The sequence below is a fragment of the Primulina eburnea genome, chromosome 14 (assembly GCF_022965805.1).
Source record: "Primulina eburnea isolate SZY01 chromosome 14, ASM2296580v1, whole genome shotgun sequence".
Taxonomy (NCBI): domain Eukaryota; kingdom Viridiplantae; phylum Streptophyta; class Magnoliopsida; order Lamiales; family Gesneriaceae; genus Primulina; species Primulina eburnea.
Window position 1 is genome coordinate 1,199,178 of NC_133114.1, and position 24,563 is coordinate 1,223,740.

The following is a 24,563-nucleotide window of genomic DNA, read 5'->3' on the forward strand; positions in this document are numbered from 1 at the left end:
GTGACTTGTTGTTTTAATAAATGTAATGTTATTTATTTTTTAAAGGTATTTAATAACTTTTAGCTTTTTAAAGTGGAGAAATGAGTCCTCATCAAAATAAAAAAGTGGAGGTATGAATTGTAAACATTTAGTTGAATATGTTTTACCGGTTGTGGTTCATAGAAGAACGAATCTATGCTATATTTGGAGAAATATTAATTAATAATTTCAATTAATAATAAAATTATGTGAGGTTCCCCCCATAGTTAGTTGATCTTCTTAAATTTTTATTTTACTTTTTAAATATGCGATCAAAGATCTGATTTATATTTTATTTTACGTAACAATTAAAATATTAAATACATGATTTTTTGTCGAATACACGATTTGGTGTGAAGGATACAAAATAATTTTTGGCGGGTCCACACCACGATAAAAAGAAAAAAAGGCAAAGAAAAAGACGGTCTTCAATTTCACATTTGGAGATACTTTTATTGTATTTTGTGCACTTCTAATTATTCTGTGAAAAAAGCAAAAAAGAAAGGAAAATCACATGGGAATATGGTCGTATAATTGGATGAACTAAAGAAACTTCAACTATATATAAGGTGAGTGAAAGAGATTTTTACCAAATCGGTGTTTGCTAAAATTTTCAGTTCTAATTTGAATATTTACTTGGTTTTATACGATCTCTCTGTGAAAAATTCTTCTTGCAAGAACTCTTGACTAATTAAAAGATGGTTGATGCTGCTGCAACAGTGGCTTTGGAAACGCTGCGTGATCTATTGATCGAAGAAGTGAAGTTTTTATCAGGTGTCGAAGGTCAGGTTGAGGATGTCGGAAGGGAGCTTCAAGAGATGCGCCGTTTCTTGAAGGATGCCGACAAGAGGCGGGACATATACAACTCTGACATCGTGCATGGTTGGGTTTCAGAACTTATGGATCTGGCAACAAGGGCTGAGGATGTTCTTGAAAAATATGCTGTTGAAGTTGCATCAAAAAGAGGAGCCAAGAACTTGAAAAAAAGGCTCAAAAGATTCGCTTGCATATTGGGTGAGTGTTTGGCTCTTCAAGAGATAGGGAAGGAGACTGCTGGTATTATGTCTCGCATGGCTGAACTCACTAACAAATTGGAGTCTTTAAGTAAAGGGGAGGGCTCATCAAGTTTCGGATGCAATGACGATCAACGATTGCTAAGGCAGACATACGGTCATGGGATTGAAGAGCACTTCGTTGGGATGAAGAATGATATAGATCTTCTTGTATTGCGTATGAAAAATGATGATAGGTCATCTCGAGTGATTTCTATATGTGGGATGGGTGGTTTGGGGAAGACCACTCTTGCCAGGAAAATTTACCAACACAAGGATGTACTATTCTGTTTTGAAGCTCGTGCTTGGGTTTGCATTACGCAGAAACTTCAACCAGAAGCTATTTTGCAGGAAATATTGAGGCAACTTCTTCCGGGAGAAAACAATGAACGAGTAACGAGAATGGAGGAAGCTGAATTGGTGAGAGAACTATATGATATACAGAAACAGAAGAAGTGTCTGGTGGTTCTTGATGATATATGGGAAATTGATCATTGGAATATCTTAAAGAATGCATTTCCGCTTGCAGAATCGAAATCCAAAATTTTGCTCACCACTCGAAACGAATTGATCGTAGACACAGAATTTGTCTACAAACTAGATTTCTTGACGGAAGATGAAAGTTGGGATCTGCTTCAAAAGATAGCTCTTCCCATCCATCAATCTGAAGGTTAGTTTTATCATGTTGGTCGATCGATACTTGTAATAACCCAAAATCCAAGTCCAACAAAATAGATCTCTTATATATATATATATATATATATATATATATATATATATATATATATATATATATATATATATATATATATAGTTTTGATATGCTGCACACCTATCGTGCACACCTATGTGAGCACCTATGATGTGTCACTCACTCATTAGATGTGATGAAATATAGAAAAATTACGCATCCAATGGGTGAGTGACACCTCATAGGTGCTCACATAAGTGTGCACGGTAGGTATGCAGCATATCAAAACTCTATATATATATATATATATATATATATATACTAGAAAAGTGCACGTGCGTTACACGTGAACAATTAAATTGCTGGAAATATAAGTACGAAATTTTTATAATATTTAAATGAATTAAAATATGGCTAATAGCATTTATTAATTGAAACAAACCAAACCACAAAATCAAAAATCATGACCATAGACGGTATATGAATCGAAAAAGTTATCTTATCCACATGAAACACTTTTCAATATACTTCTTGGTTGATTTTGATAACTTAGCAACTCTTTGTCGTAGTTTGTTATAATATACATATATAACCATTTTGGTATACTCAGCAAGTATATATATGATCGTTTTTAGCACCTATTATGTTATTTAAAATCATCATCTGAGATATGACATGCTCGTAGTTTACTTCCCTATCAGGACGTTTTTTCGGTTTTCTACATTGTTTTTATCCAGTGATCTTATTTTCCAAATATTTATTTTATTGTTGGATGATTTTTCAGTTTTTGACAATCATAAACTATAATTCATAAGAATAAATGTTGTTTTTAGTCATGATTGATTGTTACTTGAGACTAAAAGTGTGTATAACCTATATATTCTTCAACAACATAACCAATGAATGGTGCTGTAATTTTTTCAAACATCGTGATATTTGTAATATCATTTTTATACATTTAGTATCAAAATTATCAACATATAACTATAAGTTTAATAAATTGTTAACAATTATTTCTCAATCACTGTGAGAAAAACTTGAAAAACTTTTCAAATGACTATATCTTATAACCGTGTCATCGTTTAATTTGACGCAATTCAGGAAAGTCATTTCGTTCGTCATTTTTTAGAAGATTTGGAACAATGATTGCGTGCATCATATCATGGAGATGATATAGTTTCAATATCATAAACAAAACAAATTTTATTCTATCGAGTTTACATTTTGTTTTGTAATATTTTATATATTGTAGGACCGAGCGCTTGTCGCTTTACCAAAAGCTATAGCTAGTAGTAATGGTGCAACTCAAATATTTTAAACCGCACAGCAGCTCAAGCACCACGGTTCGATCGCTCTACCAAACATGGACAATTATTGCACCCAACAATCTCCCTCCCATTGATTGCAAGGACCAATAATTGCACTCCTTGCAATCAATGAGAATCGAACCCGTGACCTTTGCTCTGATACCAATTGCAAGCGCTTTACCAAAAGCTATAGCTGGTGGTAATGGTGCAACGATTCAAATTTTTTAAACCGCACAGCAGCTCAAGCACCACGGTTCGATCGCTCTACCAAGCATAGACAATTATTGCACCCAACATATATTGTGGAACGACATACAAAATTAATTATTGTATTTTAAAAATCTCGAGAAGGACACAGATAACGTAATTAAGATATGTATATGAAATATCATTCAAATATATATATCAAAGTATTTGTCTTATTCAATATCTCATTTAATAATACAACTATTTATATTTCATGAGCAACTTATAAATTATAATAGACAAAATTAATTTGATGAAATATTGTATAATTCAATTTGAACTATTCGGCTAAGTGAATTTATTTGGCGAGTAGTTCTCTATGTCACCATCATATATCTCATGAATTAGTTTGTTAGCCACTTTAACTAAAAATAATAGACAAAAACATCTTAGCCACCTCGAAATCTATCGAGATAATATTGAAAGAAATAAAGTGCAACCGGCTCAATGTCCCAATTTACTAAAAATGCACAAAATTGATCTATTGTGTCCATGAAGCTTTAGAATTGTTCTCATACCATTAAAAATAGAATGAGAATTATACATTTTTTTTCATGTATTTCTTTTTCTGAATGAAGAATTTTTTCTTTTTGTTTATTCTTTGAGAAATATTGATATTTTATATGGCATCAATATGTTGCAAACCATGAAGTAGCAACATAATCATTATATAACCCTTAAAGGTTTACACATACAATTTTCCAATTTCTTCCTCATTGTGTTGCGTTGAAATTTAAATATGAATCATTCTTGATCTTAATATTTTGGTTTAAATACGCCTTCAAATATATATGTATATGTTTCATGTCACTTAGTTAGACCTAATTTCAAAAATATAAAAAAATGTGTTTGAATTATATCATACAGAAATAGGGACATAGTAATATGCAACATTATATTTTTAACATGTTTTTTTCATCCATTATGTTTGTCATAAATTTTTTGTTCAAAACTTGATTCATTTCTTAACTACATGTATGAAGAACCAATAAATTAATTAATTCACAGAAATCATACATTACCCTCTTCGTAGAACATAAGACCCAAAATATGTGGCTTTGATTGGTGTACTATCATACATATTTTTATATAAACAAAAAGACAAATAATAGAATATTAGAAAAATCAATTGCCGCCAACAATAATAAACAAAACGAATTTAAAAAATTCATGACACAAACAACCTCCATAAAAAAATGATAACTCAAAGTTCAAAACTAATTTATTTAGTACAATAACAAAGAAATTGAAGTATATACGAGAAACAAAAAGCATAAATCACTCTCAAATTAAATACTCACTCATATTATTCAAAATTTTTATAAATTTTTCAATATTTTTTTTCAAATAAAGAGAAGGCGCCTTATTAACGTCATGATTTCATAAATATTTTACTTTTTAAAAAACACACAAAGGAAAAAATGGTGCATCAAAATCATCATGAAAAATCTTTTAATAAAATCTTAAGAAATAAAAATATAATACGAAGTCAAACATTTTTCCTTAAATCAAAGAAAAATATTAGACCGTTGACAAAATATATCTGGCAACGACAATACATATGTTAACTTGTGATACAATTAAAATTTAGAATCATGCATTAATCATTTAATTAGAACAAAATCGTATGCCAAAAATCTACTTGATATTATCTCTTTTAACAATTTATCCAAGTTTGTCGTCCACCAGAAGGCTCATAGATCCACTAATTTTTTTAGTCCACCTATTAATTTCACAATAAATAATACTACAAAAATAATATAATCAAGCAAATAAAAACTCAAATTCAAATACATTCAATCAATTTAAATAAAAAATTTTGAATAGAGAATATAATAATGTTGTAAAAATTTTGAATATTGATTTATAGACAGAAGTCTGGAAATACATTTGTCCCAATAATAAAAAAATATTATCTCTTTATATTCTGAGATATAAGCTAAAAACGAAGAAACATTTCATCGTTTTTAATATTTTCTAAGTCGCTTCAAAATAAGTAATCTAAAATAAGTAATCTAAGCAAACTGAAAACATGCATTATGTGTTTAAGAATTAACAAAATATCTCAAGGAAAAAAAAATTAAAAATAAGCTTTTTTGTGGGATATATGGTTTTGTTTTATATTTTCTTTCGGTGAACAAAAAAATCACATAAGGAATCCAAACACAACATGATAAATACAAACGACATATAACACCAAAACATGTAATGCTGTGTCAAAGAACCCATCTCATTGCAAGAACACAAAATAATCAAATGAAGAATATTATTTAGTAATATTTATTTAGCAGCATATATAAAAAATTGACTAAATAGCTTAAAAACATTGTTTGGAATAACTTACATACAAACATTTCTCTCAATCAAATATCTCTAATTAGTTTGATTGAGTTAAGTACACTATTAATGATCTTATAAAACTAACATAAAAAATGACTTAAATAACATCATGAACATGACTAATTGTAAAAAAAATATGGTAAAATGGTAAGGTTACAAATGAAAATCATATATTTAATAGATAATATAATATTTATTTGACATCATTTATCGAAAATTGATTAAATAGCTTAAATGTTTATATTGAAATCACCTACATACAAATATTTTCTCTCAATCACATATATTTGTTGATACATAAGTAGTCTTAAAATATTTCTATTGTAAATGGGAAGAAGATGTTTTATATGACCTTAATATTTTATAATTATTTAATTTTTTTCAACGTCACTCATCTCCATTCGTCTTCCTAATTACTTTAATGTTCGTAATATTAATAATTTTTTTAATGTATAACATTATGAGAGTGATTTTCTATTAATTTGATGTCATTGTATAAATAATTAAATTTAAATTTAAAAATAAAAGTAAAATTAAAATAATAAATAGCTTGATTGAGTTAAATGCTTTATGAATAATCCATTGTAGGACCGAGCGCTTGCCGCTTTACTAAAAGCTATAGCTGGTGGTAATGGTGCAATTCAAATCTTTTAAACCGCACAGCAGCTCAAACATCACGTTTTGATCGCTCTACCAAGCAGGGACAATTATTGCACCCAACAATCTCCCTCCCAATAATTGCTTGCAATCAATTGGAATCGAACCAGCGACCTTGACTCTTATATCAATTGTAGGACCGAGCGCTTGTCGCTTTACTAAAAGCTATAGCTGGTGGTAATGGTGCAACTCAAATCTTTTAAACCACACAGCAGCTCAAGCACCACGATTCGATTGCTCTACCAAGCAGAGACAATTATTGCACCCAACATAATCCTATTAAACTAACGTAGAAAATAACTTAAAGAAACCATTATACAAATTATAAAACAAAAAAGGGTAAAATAGTAAGTTTACAAAGTAAAATCAAAATAATAATTAATTTGATTGAGTTAAGTACACTATTAATTATCAAATTAAACTAATATGAAAAATGACAATAAACAAAACGTTAAAATAGTAAGTTTACAAATAAAAGTAAACAAAAAGGGTAAAATAATAATTTTACAAAATAAAATCAAAATAATAATTAATTTGATTGAGTTAAGTACACTATTAATTATCAAATTAAACTAATATGAAAAATGACAATAAACAAAACGTTAAAATAGTAAGGTTACAAATAAAAGTGACATATTTATAATAGTAGTAGATAAAATAAAATAAATTAGATAGATGTTAGTAATATTAGCAAATTTTTTAAATGTATAACATTATGATTAATTTATAAGTATCAAAACTATAATTAATTTGATTGAGTTAAGTACACTATTAATTATCATATTAAACTAACATGAAAAATGACTTAAAGAACCTCATGAACATGACAAAATATAAAACAAATGAAAGGGTAAAAAAAAAAACTCACAAATGAAAGTTAAGTACACTATTAATTAACATATTAAACTAACATAGAAAATTACTTAAAGAACCAAATGAACATGACAAAATATAAAATAAATAAAGGGTAAAAAAGTAAGCTCACAAAGTACCCCATGAACATGACAAAATATAAAACAAATGAAAGGGTAAAAAAAAAAACTCACAAATGAAAGTTAAGTACACTATTAATTAACATATTAAACTAACATAGAAAATTACTTAAAGAACCAAATGAACATGACAAAATATAAAGTAAATAAAGGGTAAAAAAATAAGCTCACATATAGAAAAATTACGCATCCAATGGGTGAGTGACACCTCATAGGTGCTCACATAAGTGTGCACGGTAGGTATGCAGCATATCAAAAATCTATATATATATATATATATATATACTAGAAAAGTGCACGTGCGTTACACGTGAACAATTAAATTGCTGGAAATATAAGTACGAAATTTTTATAATATTTAAATGAATTAAAATATGGCTAATAGCATTTATTAATTGAAACAAACCAAACCACAAAATCAAAAATCATGACCATAGACGGTATATGAATCGAAAAAGTTATCTTATCCACATGAAACACTTTTCAATATACTTCTTGGTTGATTTTGATAACTTAGCAACTCTTTGTCGTAGTTTGTTATAATATACATATATAACCATTTTGGTATACTCAGCAAGTATATATATGATCGTTTTTAGCACCTATTATGTTATTTAAAATCATCATCTGAGATATGACATGCTCGTAGTTTACTTCCCTATCAGGACGTTTTTTCGGTTTTCTACATTGTTTTTATCCAGTGATCTTATTTTCCAAATATTTATTTTATTGTTGGATGATTTTTCAGTTTTTGACAATCATAAACTATAATTCATAAGAATAAATGTTGTTTTTAGTCATGATTGATTGTTACTTGAGACTAAAAGTGTGTATAACCTATATATTCTTCAACAACATAACCAATGAATGGTGCTGTAATTTTTTCAAACATCGTGATATTTGTAATATCATTTTTATACATTTAGTATCAAAATTATCAACATATAACTATAAGTTTAATAAATTGTTAACAATTATTTCTCAATCACTGTGAGAAAAACTTGAAAAACTTTTCAAATGACTATATCTTATAACCGTGTCATCGTTTAATTTGACGCAATTCAGGAAAGTCATTTCGTTCGTCATTTTTTAGAAGATTTGGAACAATGATTGCGTGCATCATATCATGGAGATGATATAGTTTCAATATCATAAACAAAACAAATTTTATTCTATCGAGTTTACATTTTGTTTTGTAATATTTTATATATTGTAGGACCGAGCGCTTGTCGCTTTACCAAAAGCTATAGCTAGTAGTAATGGTGCAACTCAAATATTTTAAACCGCACAGCAGCTCAAGCACCACGGTTCGATCGCTCTACCAAACATGGACAATTATTGCACCCAACAATCTCCCTCCCATTGATTGCAAGGACCAATAATTGCACTCCTTGCAATCAATGAGAATCGAACCCGTGACCTTTGCTCTGATACCAATTGCAAGCGCTTTACCAAAAGCTATAGCTGGTGGTAATGGTGCAACGATTCAAATTTTTTAAACCGCACAGCAGCTCAAGCACCACGGTTCGATCGCTCTACCAAGCATAGACAATTATTGCACCCAACATATATTGTGGAACGACATACAAAATTAATTATTGTATTTTAAAAATCTCGAGAAGGACACAGATAACGTAATTAAGATATGTATATGAAATATCATTCAAATATATATCAAAGTATTTGTCTTATTCAATATCTCATTTAATAATACAACTATTTATATTTCATGAGCAACTTATAAATTATAATAGACAAAATTAATTTGATGAAATATTGTATAATTCAATTTGAACTATTCGGCTAAGTGAATTTATTTGGCGAGTAGTTCTCTATGTCACCATCATATATCTCATGAATTAGTTTGTTAGCCACTTTAACTAAAAATAATAGACAAAAACATCTTAGCCACCTCGAAATCTATCGAGATAATATTGAAAGAAATAAAGTGCAACCGGCTCAATGTCCCAATTTACTAAAAATGCACAAAATTGATCTATTGTGTCCATAAAGCTTTAGAATTGTTCTCATACCATTAAAAATAGAATGAGAATTATACATTTTTTTTCATGTATTTCTTTTTCTGAATGAAGAATTTTTTCTTTTTGTTTATTCTTTGAGAAATATTGATATTTTATATGGCATCAATATGTTGCAAACCATGAAGTAGCAACATAATCATTATATAACCCTTAAAGGTTTACACATACAATTTTCCAATTTCTTCCTCATTGTGTTGCGTTGAAATTTAAATATGAATCATTCTTGATCTTAATATTTTGGTTTAAATACGCCTTCAAATATATATGTATATGTTTCATGTCACTTAGTTAGACCTAATTTCAAAAATATAAAAAAATGTGTTTGAATTATATCATACAGAAATAGGGACATAGTAATATGCAACATTATATTTTTAACATGTTTTTTTCATCCATTATGTTTGTCATAAATTTTTTGTTCAAAACTTGATTCATTTCTTAACTACATGTATGAAGAACCAATAAATTAATTAATTCACAGAAATCATATATTACCCTCTTCGTAGAACATAAGACCCAAAATATGTGGCTTTGATTGGTGTACTATCATACATATTTTTATATAAACAAAAAGACAAATAATAGAATATTAGAAAAATCAATTGCCGCCAACAATAATAAACAAAACGAATTTAAAAAATTCATGACACAAACAACCTCCATAAAAAAATGATAACTCAAAGTTCAAAACTAATTTATTTAGTACAATAACAAAGAAATTGAAGTATATACGAGAAACAAAAAGCATAAATCACTCTCAAATTAAATACTCACTCATATTATTCAAAATTTTTATAAATTTTTCAATATTTTTTTTCAAATAAAGAGAAGGCGCCTTATTAACGTCATGATTTCATAAATATTTTACTTTTTAAAAAAACACACAAAGGAAAAAATGGTGCATCAAAATCATCATGAAAATCTTTTAATAAAATCTTAAGAAATAAAAATATAATACGAAGTCAAACATTTTTCCTTAAATCAAAGAAAAATATTAGACCGTTGACAAAATATATCTGGCAACGACAATACATATGTTAACTTGTGATACAATTAAAATTTAGAATCATGCATTAATCATTTAATTAGAACAAAATCGTATGCCAAAAATCTACTTGATATTATCTCTTTTAACAATTTATCCAAGTTTGTCGTCCACCAGAAGGCTCATAGATCCACTAATTTTTTTAGTCCACCTATTAATTTCACAATAAATAATACTACAAAAATAATATAATCAAGCAAATAAAAACTCAAATTCAAATACATTCAATCAATTTAAATAAAAAATTTTGAATAGAGAATATAATAATGTTGTAAAAATTTTGAATATTGATTTATAGACAGAAGTCTGGAAATACATTTGTCCCAATAATAAAAAAATATTATCTCTTTATATTCTGAGATATAAGCTAAAAACGAAGAAACATTTCATCGTTTTTAATATTTTCTAAGTCGCTTCAAAATAAGTAATCTAAAATAAGTAATCTAAGCAAACTGAAAACATGCATTATGTGTTTAAGAATTAACAAAATATCTCAAGGAAAAAAAAATTAAAAATAAGCTTTTTTGTGGGATATATGGTTTTGTTTTATATTTTCTTTCGGTGAACAAAAAAATCACATAAGGAATCCAAACACAACATGATAAATACAAACGACATATAACACCAAAACATGTAATGCTGTGTCAAAGAACCCATCTCATTGCAAGAACACAAAATAATCAAATGAAGAATATTATTTAGTAATATTTATTTAGCAGCATATATAAAAAATTGACTAAATAGCTTAAAAACATTGTTTGGAATAACTTACATACAAACATTTCTCTCAATCAAATATCTCTAATTAGTTTGATTGAGTTAAGTACACTATTAATGATCTTATAAAACTAACATAAAAAATGACTTAAATAACATCATGAACATGACTAATTGTAAAAAAAAAATATGGTAAAATGGTAAGGTTACAAATGAAAATCATATATTTAATAGATAATATAATATTTATTTGACATCATTTATCGAAAATTGATTAAATAGCTTAAATGTTTATATTGAAATCACCTACATACAAATATTTTCTCTCAATCACATATATTTGTTGATACATAAGTAGTCTTAAAATATTTCTATTGTAAATGGGAAGAAGATGTTTTATATGACCTTAATATTTTATAATTATTTAATTTTTTTCAACGTCACTCATCTCCATTCGTCTTCCTAATTACTTTAATGTTCGTAATATTAATAATTTTTTTAATGTATAACATTATGAGAGTGATTTTCTATTAATTTGATGTCATTGTATAAATAATTAAATTTAAATTTAAAAATAAAAGTAAAATTAAAATAATAAATAGCTTGATTGAGTTAAATGCTTTATGAATAATCCATTGTAGGACCGAGCGCTTGCCGCTTTACTAAAAGCTATAGCTGGTGGTAATGGTGCAATTCAAATCTTTTAAACCGCACAGCAGCTCAAACATCACGTTTTGATCGCTCTACCAAGCAGGGACAATTATTGCACCCAACAATCTCCCTCCCAATAATTGCTTGCAATCAATTGGAATCGAACCAGCGACCTTGACTCTTATATCAATTGTAGGACCGAGCGCTTGTCGCTTTACTAAAAGCTATAGCTGGTGGTAATGGTGCAACTCAAATCTTTTAAACCACACAGCAGCTCAAGCACCACGATTCGATTGCTCTACCAAGCAGAGACAATTATTGCACCCAACATAATCCTATTAAACTAACGTAGAAAATAACTTAAAGAAACCATTATACAAATTATAAAACAAAAAAAGGTAAAATAGTAAGTTTACAAAGTAAAATCAAAATAATAATTAATTTGATTGAGTTAAGTACACTATTAATTATCAAATTAAACTAATATGAAAAATGACAATAAACAAAACGTTAAAATAGTAAGTTTACAAATAAAAGTAAACAAAAAGGGTAAAATAATAATTTTACAAAATAAAATCAAAATAATAATTAATTTGATTGAGTTAAGTACACTATTAATTATCAAATTAAACTAATATGAAAAATGACAATAAACAAAACGTTAAAATAGTAAGGTTACAAATAAAAGTGACATATTTATAATAGTAGTAGATAAAATAAAATAAATTAGATAGATGTTAGTAATATTAGCAAATTTTTTAAATGTATAACATTATGATTAATTTATAAGTATCAAAACTATAATTAATTTGATTGAGTTAAGTACACTATTAATTATCATATTAAACTAACATGAAAAATGACTTAAAGAACCTCATGAACATGACAAAATATAAAACAAATGAAAGGGTAAAAAAAAAAACTCACAAATGAAAGTTAAGTACACTATTAATTAACATATTAAACTAACATAGAAAATTACTTAAAGAACCAAATGAACATGACAAAATATAAAATAAATAAAGGGTAAAAAAGTAAGCTCACAAAGTACCCCATGAACATGACAAAATATAAAACAAATGAAAGGGTAAAAAAAAAAACTCACAAATGAAAGTTAAGTACACTATTAATTAACATATTAAACTAACATAGAAAATTACTTAAAGAACCAAATGAACATGACAAAATATAAAGTAAATAAAGGGTAAAAAAATAAGCTCACATATAGAAAAATTACGCATCCAATGGGTGAGTGACACCTCATAGGTGCTCACATAAGTGTGCACGGTAGGTATGCAGCATATCAAAAATCTATATATATATATATATATATATACTAGAAAAGTGCACGTGCGTTACACGTGAACAATTAAATTGCTGGAAATATAAGTACGAAATTTTTATAATATTTAAATGAATTAAAATATGGCTAATAGCATTTATTAATTGAAACAAACCAAACCACAAAATCAAAAATCATGACCATAGACGGTATATGAATCGAAAAAGTTATCTTATCCACATGAAACACTTTTCAATATACTTCTTGGTTGATTTTGATAACTTAGCAACTCTTTGTCGTAGTTTGTTATAATATACATATATAACCATTTTGGTATACTCAGCAAGTATATATATGATCGTTTTTAGCACCTATTATGTTATTTAAAATCATCATCTGAGATATGACATGCTCGTAGTTTACTTCCCTATCAGGACGTTTTTTCGGTTTTCTACATTGTTTTTATCCAGTGATCTTATTTTCCAAATATTTATTTTATTGTTGGATGATTTTTCAGTTTTTGACAATCATAAACTATAATTCATAAGAATAAATGTTGTTTTTAGTCATGATTGATTGTTACTTGAGACTAAAAGTGTGTATAACCTATATATTCTTCAACAACATAACCAATGAATGGTGCTGTAATTTTTTCAAACATCGTGATATTTGTAATATCATTTTTATACATTTAGTATCAAAATTATCAACATATAACTATAAGTTTAATAAATTGTTAACAATTATTTCTCAATCACTGTGAGAAAAACTTGAAAAACTTTTCAAATGACTATATCTTATAACCGTGTCATCGTTTAATTTGACGCAATTCAGGAAAGTCATTTCGTTCGTCATTTTTTAGAAGATTTGGAACAATGATTGCGTGCATCATATCATGGAGATGATATAGTTTCAATATCATAAACAAAACAAATTTTATTCTATCGAGTTTACATTTTGTTTTGTAATATTTTATATATTGTAGGACCGAGCGCTTGTCGCTTTACCAAAAGCTATAGCTAGTAGTAATGGTGCAACTCAAATATTTTAAACCGCACAGCAGCTCAAGCACCACGGTTCGATCGCTCTACCAAACATGGACAATTATTGCACCCAACAATCTCCCTCCCATTGATTGCAAGGACCAATAATTGCACTCCTTGCAATCAATGAGAATCGAACCCGTGACCTTTGCTCTGATACCAATTGCAAGCGCTTTACCAAAAGCTATAGCTGGTGGTAATGGTGCAACGATTCAAATTTTTTAAACCGCACAGCAGCTCAAGCACCACGGTTCGATCGCTCTACCAAGCATAGACAATTATTGCACCCAACATATATTGTGGAACGACATACAAAATTAATTATTGTATTTTAAAAATCTCGAGAAGGACACAGATAACGTAATTAAGATATGTATATGAAATATCATTCAAATATATATCAAAGTATTTGTCTTATTCAATATCTCATTTAATAATACAACTATTTATATTTCATGAGCAACTTATAAATTATAATAGACAAAATTAATTTGATGAAATATTGTATAATTCAATTTGAACTATTCGGCTAAGTGAATTTATTTGGCGAGTAGTTCTCTATGTCACCATCATATATCTCATGAATTAGTTTGTTAGCCACTTTAACTAAAAATAATAGACAAAAACATCTTAGCCACCTCGAAATCTATCGAGATAATATTGAAAGAAATAAAGTGCAACCGGCTCAATGTCCCAATTTACTAAAAATGCACAAAATTGATCTATTGTGTCCATAAAGCTTTAGAATTGTTCTCATACCATTAAAAATAGAATGAGAATTATACATTTTTTTTCATGTATTTCTTTTTCTGAATGAAGAATTTTTTCTTTTTGTTTATTCTTTGAGAAATATTGATATTTTATATGGCATCAATATGTTGCAAACCATGAAGTAGCAACATAATCATTATATAACCCTTAAAGGTTTACACATACAATTTTCCAATTTCTTCCTCATTGTGTTGCGTTGAAATTTAAATATGAATCATTCTTGATCTTAATATTTTGGTTTAAATACGCCTTCAAATATATATGTATATGTTTCATGTCACTTAGTTAGACCTAATTTCAAAAATATAAAAAAATGTGTTTGAATTATATCATACAGAAATAGGGACATAGTAATATGCAACATTATATTTTTAACATGTTTTTTTCATCCATTATGTTTGTCATAAATTTTTTGTTCAAAACTTGATTCATTTCTTAACTACATGTATGAAGAACCAATAAATTAATTAATTCACAGAAATCATATATTACCCTCTTCGTAGAACATAAGACCCAAAATATGTGGCTTTGATTGGTGTACTATCATACATATTTTTATATAAACAAAAAGACAAATAATAGAATATTAGAAAAATCAATTGCCGCCAACAATAATAAACAAAACGAATTTAAAAAATTCATGACACAAACAACCTCCATAAAAAAATGATAACTCAAAGTTCAAAACTAATTTATTTAGTACAATAACAAAGAAATTGAAGTATATACGAGAAACAAAAAGCATAAATCACTCTCAAATTAAATACTCACTCATATTATTCAAAATTTTTATAAATTTTTCAATATTTTTTTTCAAATAAAGAGAAGGCGCCTTATTAACGTCATGATTTCATAAATATTTTACTTTTTAAAAAAACACACAAAGGAAAAAATGGTGCATCAAAATCATCATGAAAAATCTTTTAATAAAATCTTAAGAAATAAAAATATAATACGAAGTCAAACATTTTTCCTTAAATCAAAGAAAAATATTAGACCGTTGACAAAATATATCTGGCAACGACAATACATATGTTAACTTGTGATACAATTAAAATTTAGAATCATGCATTAATCATTTAATTAGAACAAAATCGTATGCCAAAAATCTACTTGATATTATCTCTTTTAACAATTTATCCAAGTTTGTCGTCCACCAGAAGGCTCATAGATCCACTAATTTTTTTAGTCCACCTATTAATTTCACAATAAATAATACTACAAAAATAATATAATCAAGCAAATAAAAACTCAAATTCAAATACATTCAATCAATTTAAATAAAAAATTTTGAATAGAGAATATAATAATGTTGTAAAAATTTTGAATATTGATTTATAGACAGAAGTCTGGAAATACATTTGTCCCAATAATAAAAAAATATTATCTCTTTATATTCTGAGATATAAGCTAAAAACGAAGAAACATTTCATCGTTTTTAATATTTTCTAAGTCGCTTCAAAATAAGTAATCTAAAATAAGTAATCTAAGCAAACTGAAAACATGCATTATGTGTTTAAGAATTAACAAAATATCTCAAGGAAAAAAAAATTAAAAATAAGCTTTTTTGTGGGATATATGGTTTTGTTTTATATTTTCTTTCGGTGAACAAAAAAATCACATAAGGAATCCAAACACAACATGATAAATACAAACGACATATAACACCAAAACATGTAATGCTGTGTCAAAGAACCCATCTCATTGCAAGAACACAAAATAATCAAATGAAGAATATTATTTAGTAATATTTATTTAGCAGCATATATAAAAAATTGACTAAATAGCTTAAAAACATTGTTTGGAATAACTTACATACAAACATTTCTCTCAATCAAATATCTCTAATTAGTTTGATTGAGTTAAGTACACTATTAATGATCTTATAAAACTAACATAAAAAATGACTTAAATAACATCATGAACATGACTAATTGTAAAAAAAATATGGTAAAATGGTAAGGTTACAAATGAAAATCATATATTTAATAGATAATATAATATTTATTTGACATCATTTATCGAAAATTGATTAAATAGCTTAAATGTTTATATTGAAATCACCTACATACAAATATTTTCTCTCAATCACATATATTTGTTGATACATAAGTAGTCTTAAAATATTTCTATTGTAAATGGGAAGAAGATGTTTTATATGACCTTAATATTTTATAATTATTTAATTTTTTTCAACGTCACTCATCTCCATTCGTCTTCCTAATTACTTTAATGTTCGTAATATTAATAATTTTTTTAATGTATAACATTATGAGAGTGATTTTCTATTAATTTGATGTCATTGTATAAATAATTAAATTTAAATTTAAAAATAAAAGTAAAATTAAAATAATAAATAGCTTGATTGAGTTAAATGCTTTATGAATAATCCATTGTAGGACCGAGCGCTTGCCGCTTTACTAAAAGCTATAGCTGGTGGTAATGGTGCAATTCAAATCTTTTAAACCGCACAGCAGCTCAAACATCACGTTTTGATCGCTCTACCAAGCAGGGACAATTATTGCACCCAACAATCTCCCTCCCAATAATTGCTTGCAATCAATTGGAATCGAACCAGCGACCTTGACTCTTATATCAATTGTAGGACCGAGCGCTTGTCGCTTTACTAAAAGCTATAGCTGGTGGTAATGGTGCAACTCAAATCTTTTAAACCACACAGCAGCTCAAGCACCACGATTCGATTGCTCTACCAAGCAGAGACAATTATTGCACCCAACATAATCCTATTAAACTAACGTAGAAAATAACTTAAAGAAACCATTATACAAATTATAAAACAAAAAAAGGTAAAATAGTAAGTTTACAAAGTAAAATCAAAATAATAATTAATTTGATTGAGTTAAGTACACTATTAATTATCAAATTAAACTAATATGAAAAATGACAATAAACAAAACGTTAAAATAGTAAGTTTACAAATAAAAGTAAACAAAAAGGGTAAAATAATAATTTTACAAAATAAAATCAAAATAATAATTAATTTGATTGAGTTAAGTACACTATTAATTATCAAATTAAACTAATATGAAAAATGACAATAAACAAAACGTTAAAATAGTAAGGTTACAAATAAAAGTGACATATTTATAATAGTAGTAGATAAAATAAAATAAATTAGATAGATGTTAGTAATATTAGCAAATTTTTTAAATGTATAACATTATGATTAATTTATAAGTATCAAAACTATAATTAATTTGATTGAGTTAAGTACACTATTAATTATCATATTAAACTAACATGAAAAATGACTTAAAGAACCTCATGAACATGACAAAATATAAAACAAATGAAAGGGTAAAAAAAAAAACTCACAAATGAAAGTTAAGTACACTATTAATTAACATATTAAACTAACATAGAAAATTACTTAAAGAACCAAATGAACATGACAAAATATAAAATAAATAAATGGTAAAAAAGTAAGCTCACAAAGTACCCCATGAACATGACAAAATATAAAACAAATGAAAGGGTAAAAAAAAAAACTCACAAATGAAAGTTAAGTACACTATTAATTAACATATTAAACTAACATAGAAAATTACTTAAATAACCAAATGAACATGACAAAATATAAAGTAAATAAAGGGTAAAAAAATAAGCTCACAATTCAAACTCATATATTTATAGTATATATATATATATATATATATATATATATATATATATATATATATTTTCTTTGTTCAGTCAAGAATCACGTTGGGAAACTAATTTGCTTCCTTAAATATTGAGATTTTGACACTATTTCGTAGCACAAGACTTTTTGTTTTCTTTACACGGCTCACCCTTCAATTTTTGACAATATTTTGTAGCCAACTCGAAACAGTTTGAAGCTATAGGAAGGGAATTGGTACGCAAATGTGGGTGTCTGCCCCTAGCAGTATCCGCCATTGGTGGAATTTTGCGAGGACCACAAAATCCAGGGGACTGGAATAAGGTCCTCAAGAATATGGATTCGTACCTGAAGCACGGGAAAGGTGTTGATGCCAATGATAAAAGGGTAGAACAGGTGCTAAGTTTGAGTTACAACGTATTGCCTTACTACCTAAAATTATGCTTCCTGTATTTAGGATGTTTTCGAGAGGACGAGGATATTGAGGTGGAAGATGTATATTTGATATGGATGGCAGAAGGATTGATTTCAGCAGACGATAAAGGGCGAAATGAAACTCTTTGGGATGTTGCTGAACGTTATTTAAATGAGCTAGCAAGCAAATGCATGGTTCAGGTGAAAATGGATGGGGTATATAAATCATGCCGTCTTCATGATGTGGTGAGAGAGATATGTTTGTCAAAGGGAAAAGAAGAAAAGTTTTTTGAGGATTCTCAAGGAAAAATTCGGAGATTGGCAATCTATTTGGGTGATACCGACGCATGTAGTGTTGCACAGTTTAAAAAAGCAAACTTACGATCTCTTCTATTGCTATACGAAGGGAGACGTCATCTTTATGATATTACTAAAATTTGGCAAGATCTACTCAACAATGCATTGCTCAGATCTCTCAAAGTCTTGGTATTGGAACACTGCAAATTTGAGGATGACAAGTTACCTCGTGATGTGAGGAAACTAGTGATGCTCAAGCATTTGAGTATAAGATATAGCGACGTCAGGGAGGTGCAAGAATTTGTCTGCAAACTACCATGTTTACAATCATTGGATCTACGATCGGCATTTCATATTAAGTTACCGCATTCGATTGGTAAGATGGGACGATTGAGGCATCTCTTTCTGGAGCAGTCGTCGTTGGTAATTGTTGGTGGGAGACTAGGACTCGAGGGCTTAACGGAATTGGAGACATTGATTGGGTTCAGTAGTCGGTTATGTCATACTAAGCATCTCCTCAAATTAACCAATCTCCGACGTCTTGGTGGGCATATTTCTGATATAGAAACCTTATCTGTGGTTGTTGATCACATGACTAAACTCAAGGATCAGCTTCGGGAGGCAAGTTTACTAATTCATGTGGAGCATGATTTGAGTTCCGAACTAGGTTCACGTGTCATTGATTCGTTAATGCATTGCCCACTCAATAAATTGTCAATTGATGGGAAATTAAGGAGATTGCCGACTTGGGACCCTCAGTTACTCCAGAATCTTGTTCATTTGGTGCTTTCTGATAGTGAAATTGTGGAAGATCCGATGGAAACACTACAACATCTTCCCACGCTCCAAAGTCTTTGGTTATGCGATGACGCATTTGTTGGCACAGAAATGGTTTGTGGGAGTAAAGGATTTCCTCAGCTCAAGAGTCTCATACTTGAGGGATTGAGGAATTTAGTGGGATGGAGAGTGGAAGAAGAAGCAATGCCAAATCTTTCAAGATCTGTAACATAAGTTAGAACATTACTTTCTTTTAAAATTAAATGATCATTTCTGTTCAAATTAACAAAAAAAATTTCAAATTCATCTTGTGATTGCCGAAAAAATTGTGCAACATTGTAGAAATTCATCTTGGAATCAACGGACCAAATTATCTTTAAAAATTTAATCATCGTATAATATGTCATGCATATTAATTTCAAAAACTAATATAGTAATAATAATTATTAATATTAATAATAATATTTATAATTCCAATATCCAAATATTTTAAAAATTATTTTTAAAGTAAGACATCATATTTTTTAAACTCCTAAAATAACTCATAAGATATAAGAGTTTATAAGTTATTTCAAATAACTTTATCAGTATAGGGAGGTGAATACAAAAAATTCTACAATTTTAAATGACTACATTTTAGAGGATTAATTGTTAATTCGAATGCTCGATACAATACACATAATTGATTGAATTTGGATATAATGATTTATGTTTAAAATAAAAATTCAAGAAATACTTTTCAAATGATTTAATTTCGAGAGAACTTGAAATTCGTTATATGCTAGATACGACTCAATAAATTGATATGAAAAGAAAATGAAATGTATCTAATAAAAAAATCCAAACAGATTGAACTTAAAGCCCAACTTTAAAATCATTTTATTTCAAATACTTCGATAATGTGCTTCACATGGATTTGGATTGAAGTAATTCAATTCCCTGCTCCAAATTTATTTTGCTTGCTTGAGTATTTTTGAATTCTTTAGATTTCAAATAATCCATTTATAATTTTATCTTAAACAACTATCATGAGAACCAAAATGTATTTGCATGGTAGCAACAACAAGTTTATTGATATGAATCTGGCCGGGCATGGCGTTCAAAGGATTGGAAGGAGGTTCAAGGAAACATTGCACGAACTAATGAGCAATCGAGAGGAGCTTGCAAGCAAGATTCCGAGTGTCGAAGGGTTCGTGATGCATGAAAATGAGCTTGGAGGCCATAAGACCATTAGTCAAGTGATAAATAATGAAGGATTTCCGAAGACAACCCGTCCGAGCGGACATAAATATCCACCCGAGCGCAAGACGCCCGCCCGAGCGTTCACTGTTCCGAGAAAATAAAACTTTCCTTATTTAGAGTCCTAGATTGTTTAGGATACTTTCTTTATTTAGAGTCCTAGATTGTTTAGGATACTTTCCTTATTTAGATTCCTAGATTGTTTAGGAACTAGATTTTTTCTATTTAAACTTGTTGGACAAAATTTTTACACACAATTCAGATTTTATTATCAAGTTTATAAAACTTTTGAGAATTTTCTTTCAAGCTTTTCAAAGCTTTTGCTTTGTTCTTCAAATCAAACTTATCAAAGTTTATAAACTTTGTGGTGTTTGTCGATCGTTCTTGTGCGGATTAAGCATGCTTATCGGTTCCATCGGACCGGTTTTGGACCGGTTCCTACCGGTTCTCGGTCCGGTGAGTTCGGAACCGGTCTGAACCGGTTAGGAACCGGTTCCGGTTCCAAGTTTAATACTTGGAACCAATCCAAACCCAGACCGGTTCGGCGTCTAATAAACCGGTTCCGGTTCGGGTCGAACCGGTTCCGAACTCTAATTTATTATATTTTATTATATAATTAAAATTAAAAATATTAAGGGACAATTTTTTATTTAGTATTTTGATTCAAATAAATGTGCATTACATTAAAAAAACTTCAACAAAATAACTTAAACATTTTTTTTTACAATTGAACATCTAAAATTTATCACGATTTATTAAAATATATTTTGAATATTCTGGATCTTCGTCGGAGCTTAAGCTTTGAAATTCGTCGATTGCGCCAGAGGTCCTATTCTTTTTTTCTGCTGCAAACCAATCTTGTAGGCATGTTAGCATGAAAAGAGTTTCTGGCTTTAAATTAGTTCTTTGGTCACCAATGATCCTTCCACATACTGAAAATGCTGATTCGGAAGCAACACTTGAACTTTGAATGGGTAGGACATCTCTTGCAATTGCAGCTAACACTGGATAAAGTTTAAAATTTACTTTCCACCAATCAAGAACATCGAAATTATCCGTGGTCTCAATATATTGGCTTAGGTAAATTTGGATCTCATTGTAATTGGTTGTTGTCACCGATTTTCCTTTGAACTTTTGTCGTTTCAAACTTTGAAAGAAGTTCAGTGCTCCACTTTTGCTTTTATATGTCGGCATCTCCTCCGGCTGCGCACTCAGTTCACCACATTGTTCACTAGCATACAAATCAAACAATTCTTGGAGAGAATGCATGATTGACTTCTTTTGATCGTCAACATTCTTCCCAAGAAATTTAGCATAATATTCAAAAAACACGTCTAATCCTCCTTGATTTTGAGTAGGATCAAGTAATGTTGCTAAACCATGCACAATTGGAATAGTTTCCCAATATTTTTTAAATTTGTTTTCCATATTTGAAACAAAATCACGCATAACAGAATCATCGCGATATTCAATAAATTTATAGAACATATTGAAAAGCAAAGGTAGAAACATGGTTGAAGTAGGGTTGTTAATGCCAGAAAATTTTTCGGTTGCTTCTTTAAAAATTTCTAACAAAGAAACACATTTACTCAAAATATTCCAATCATCGTCAGTTAGCATTAAATATTGTACCGCAATATTATTATAATATGGAGTAACTAAATCTTGAAAACCTAATAAAGTATGAAGCAAGTGATATAAAGAATTCCATCTAGTATCAATAGGAAGAGGAAATTTTTTAAATTTAATTCCGGTTGTTTCGACAAGTGTTTTCTAGTCACGTCCATATCTCCTTTCACGTAATAATTTCCCACATAATTTGAACTTTTCTATTACAGTGGACATTTGCTCATCACATGCACATTTAACACATAAGTTGATAATATGACACGCACATCTAACATGAAGTAAATTACCTTCTAAAATTGGTTTTAATGAATCTTTAAGATATTTAATTGCAAGAGTATTAGCACTCGCATTATCTAACGTGATCGATATTATTTTATTTTGTATGCCATAAATCTTAACAACATTTAAAACATATATAACAATAGTGTATGCATTGTGAGACGATTCTAAATGATCTAGCGCTAAAATTCTTTTTTGCATCGTCCAAGTTTCGTCAATCCAATGACATGTAACAACAAGATATGATTCATATTTTAAATTAGTCCAAATATCAGTTGTCAAACTAACTCTACAAAAAATATTTGAAAGATGCGATTTTAGTGTTTCTTTATATTCTTTATAAATTTCAAAACAATATTTCTTAAGTGTGTGTGCCTAGAAATATTGTGAAAATCAGGTTGAATAGTACTAGTAAATTCAACAAAACCTTCTTGTTCAGCTATTATAAAAGGTTGACAACATTTAGTAACAAACTTTACGATGGCTTTCCGAGAAATTTCTTTTGTAATTGTGAAAGCTTTACCACTTGAAGGATTAATTTGTTGTTGCGTTAGTTCCCTACCGAATGATTGTAGCGTATCAGGGTCAATTTTATGTACCTTAACTAAATGTTTTTTCAAAGTACCGGTACCACCGGAACCACCACCCGTTTTGTAAGAATACCTCGTTTTGCAAATTTTACAAACGGCAAAAGAGTTATTCGTACCTTGTTGTTCAATATCAAAGCGATCCCAAACTTTGCTTCGCTTTGCACGGGCTGTCGTCGTGCTCGTTGACATTGTGTTGCTTGCTCGAGTAGACGATGGAGTCCCTACATCTTTGTTGGGGAGTTCCATGGTCGGTTTCGGATACGGCCCGGAACCGGTTTGGAACCGGATCCGAAACCGGTTGAACCAGTTCAGAAAATGCTGAACCGGTTCAACCAACAAATTAATGGATTGTACATGGTTTCGGGTCCGGTTCTCACATACCGGATCCGGTTCCGGGCTTATCTGACCGGTTCCGGGTTGGTTCCAGCCCGAACTGGTCCGTTAAGCATGCCTAGTGCGGATTGTCAAGGGCTTGTTCTTTGAAGGTTCGTTATAGTTTCGATTGTTTATCTTCGTGATTATTCGTTGCTAAGCTTTTCATAGTTTAGAGGTGAAAATCACACACACACACTTGATTCAAAAGATCGGGACAACACAAATTCCTTGTTCGATATTAAATTGAGGGCGCGATTCATATTTAATCGTGTTTGCTTTTTATTCGTACGTGGATTCACGTCATTTGGTAGCAGAGCTTTTGGTTCCCTTTGAATTCAAGTAAGTTTTAAAATTTTCAGATCTGCAATTATCTTTTCAAACTTTTTTCAGATCCGTGTTATCCTATCGTTCTTAGTCTTCGTGAATCTGTGATTCTCGAATTTTGGTGCATTTTTTTTGCCCTTATCCC

At 29.0% G+C, this 24,563-nt stretch overlaps 1 protein-coding gene across 1 annotated transcript; it reads left to right on the forward strand.

Annotated features, from left to right (window-relative positions):
* Window positions 1-461: 461 nt before the first annotated feature.
* Window positions 462-20,216, forward strand: LOC140812391 (putative disease resistance protein At1g50180). Its single transcript, XM_073170646.1, has 2 exons — window positions 462-1,740; window positions 18,694-20,216. Exons 1-2 carry the CDS (start codon window positions 717-719, stop codon window positions 20,214-20,216), a joined length of 2,547 nt encoding a protein of 848 aa, XP_073026747.1. The 5' UTR covers window positions 462-716.
* The last annotated feature ends 4,347 nt before the right edge of the window (window positions 20,217-24,563 follow it).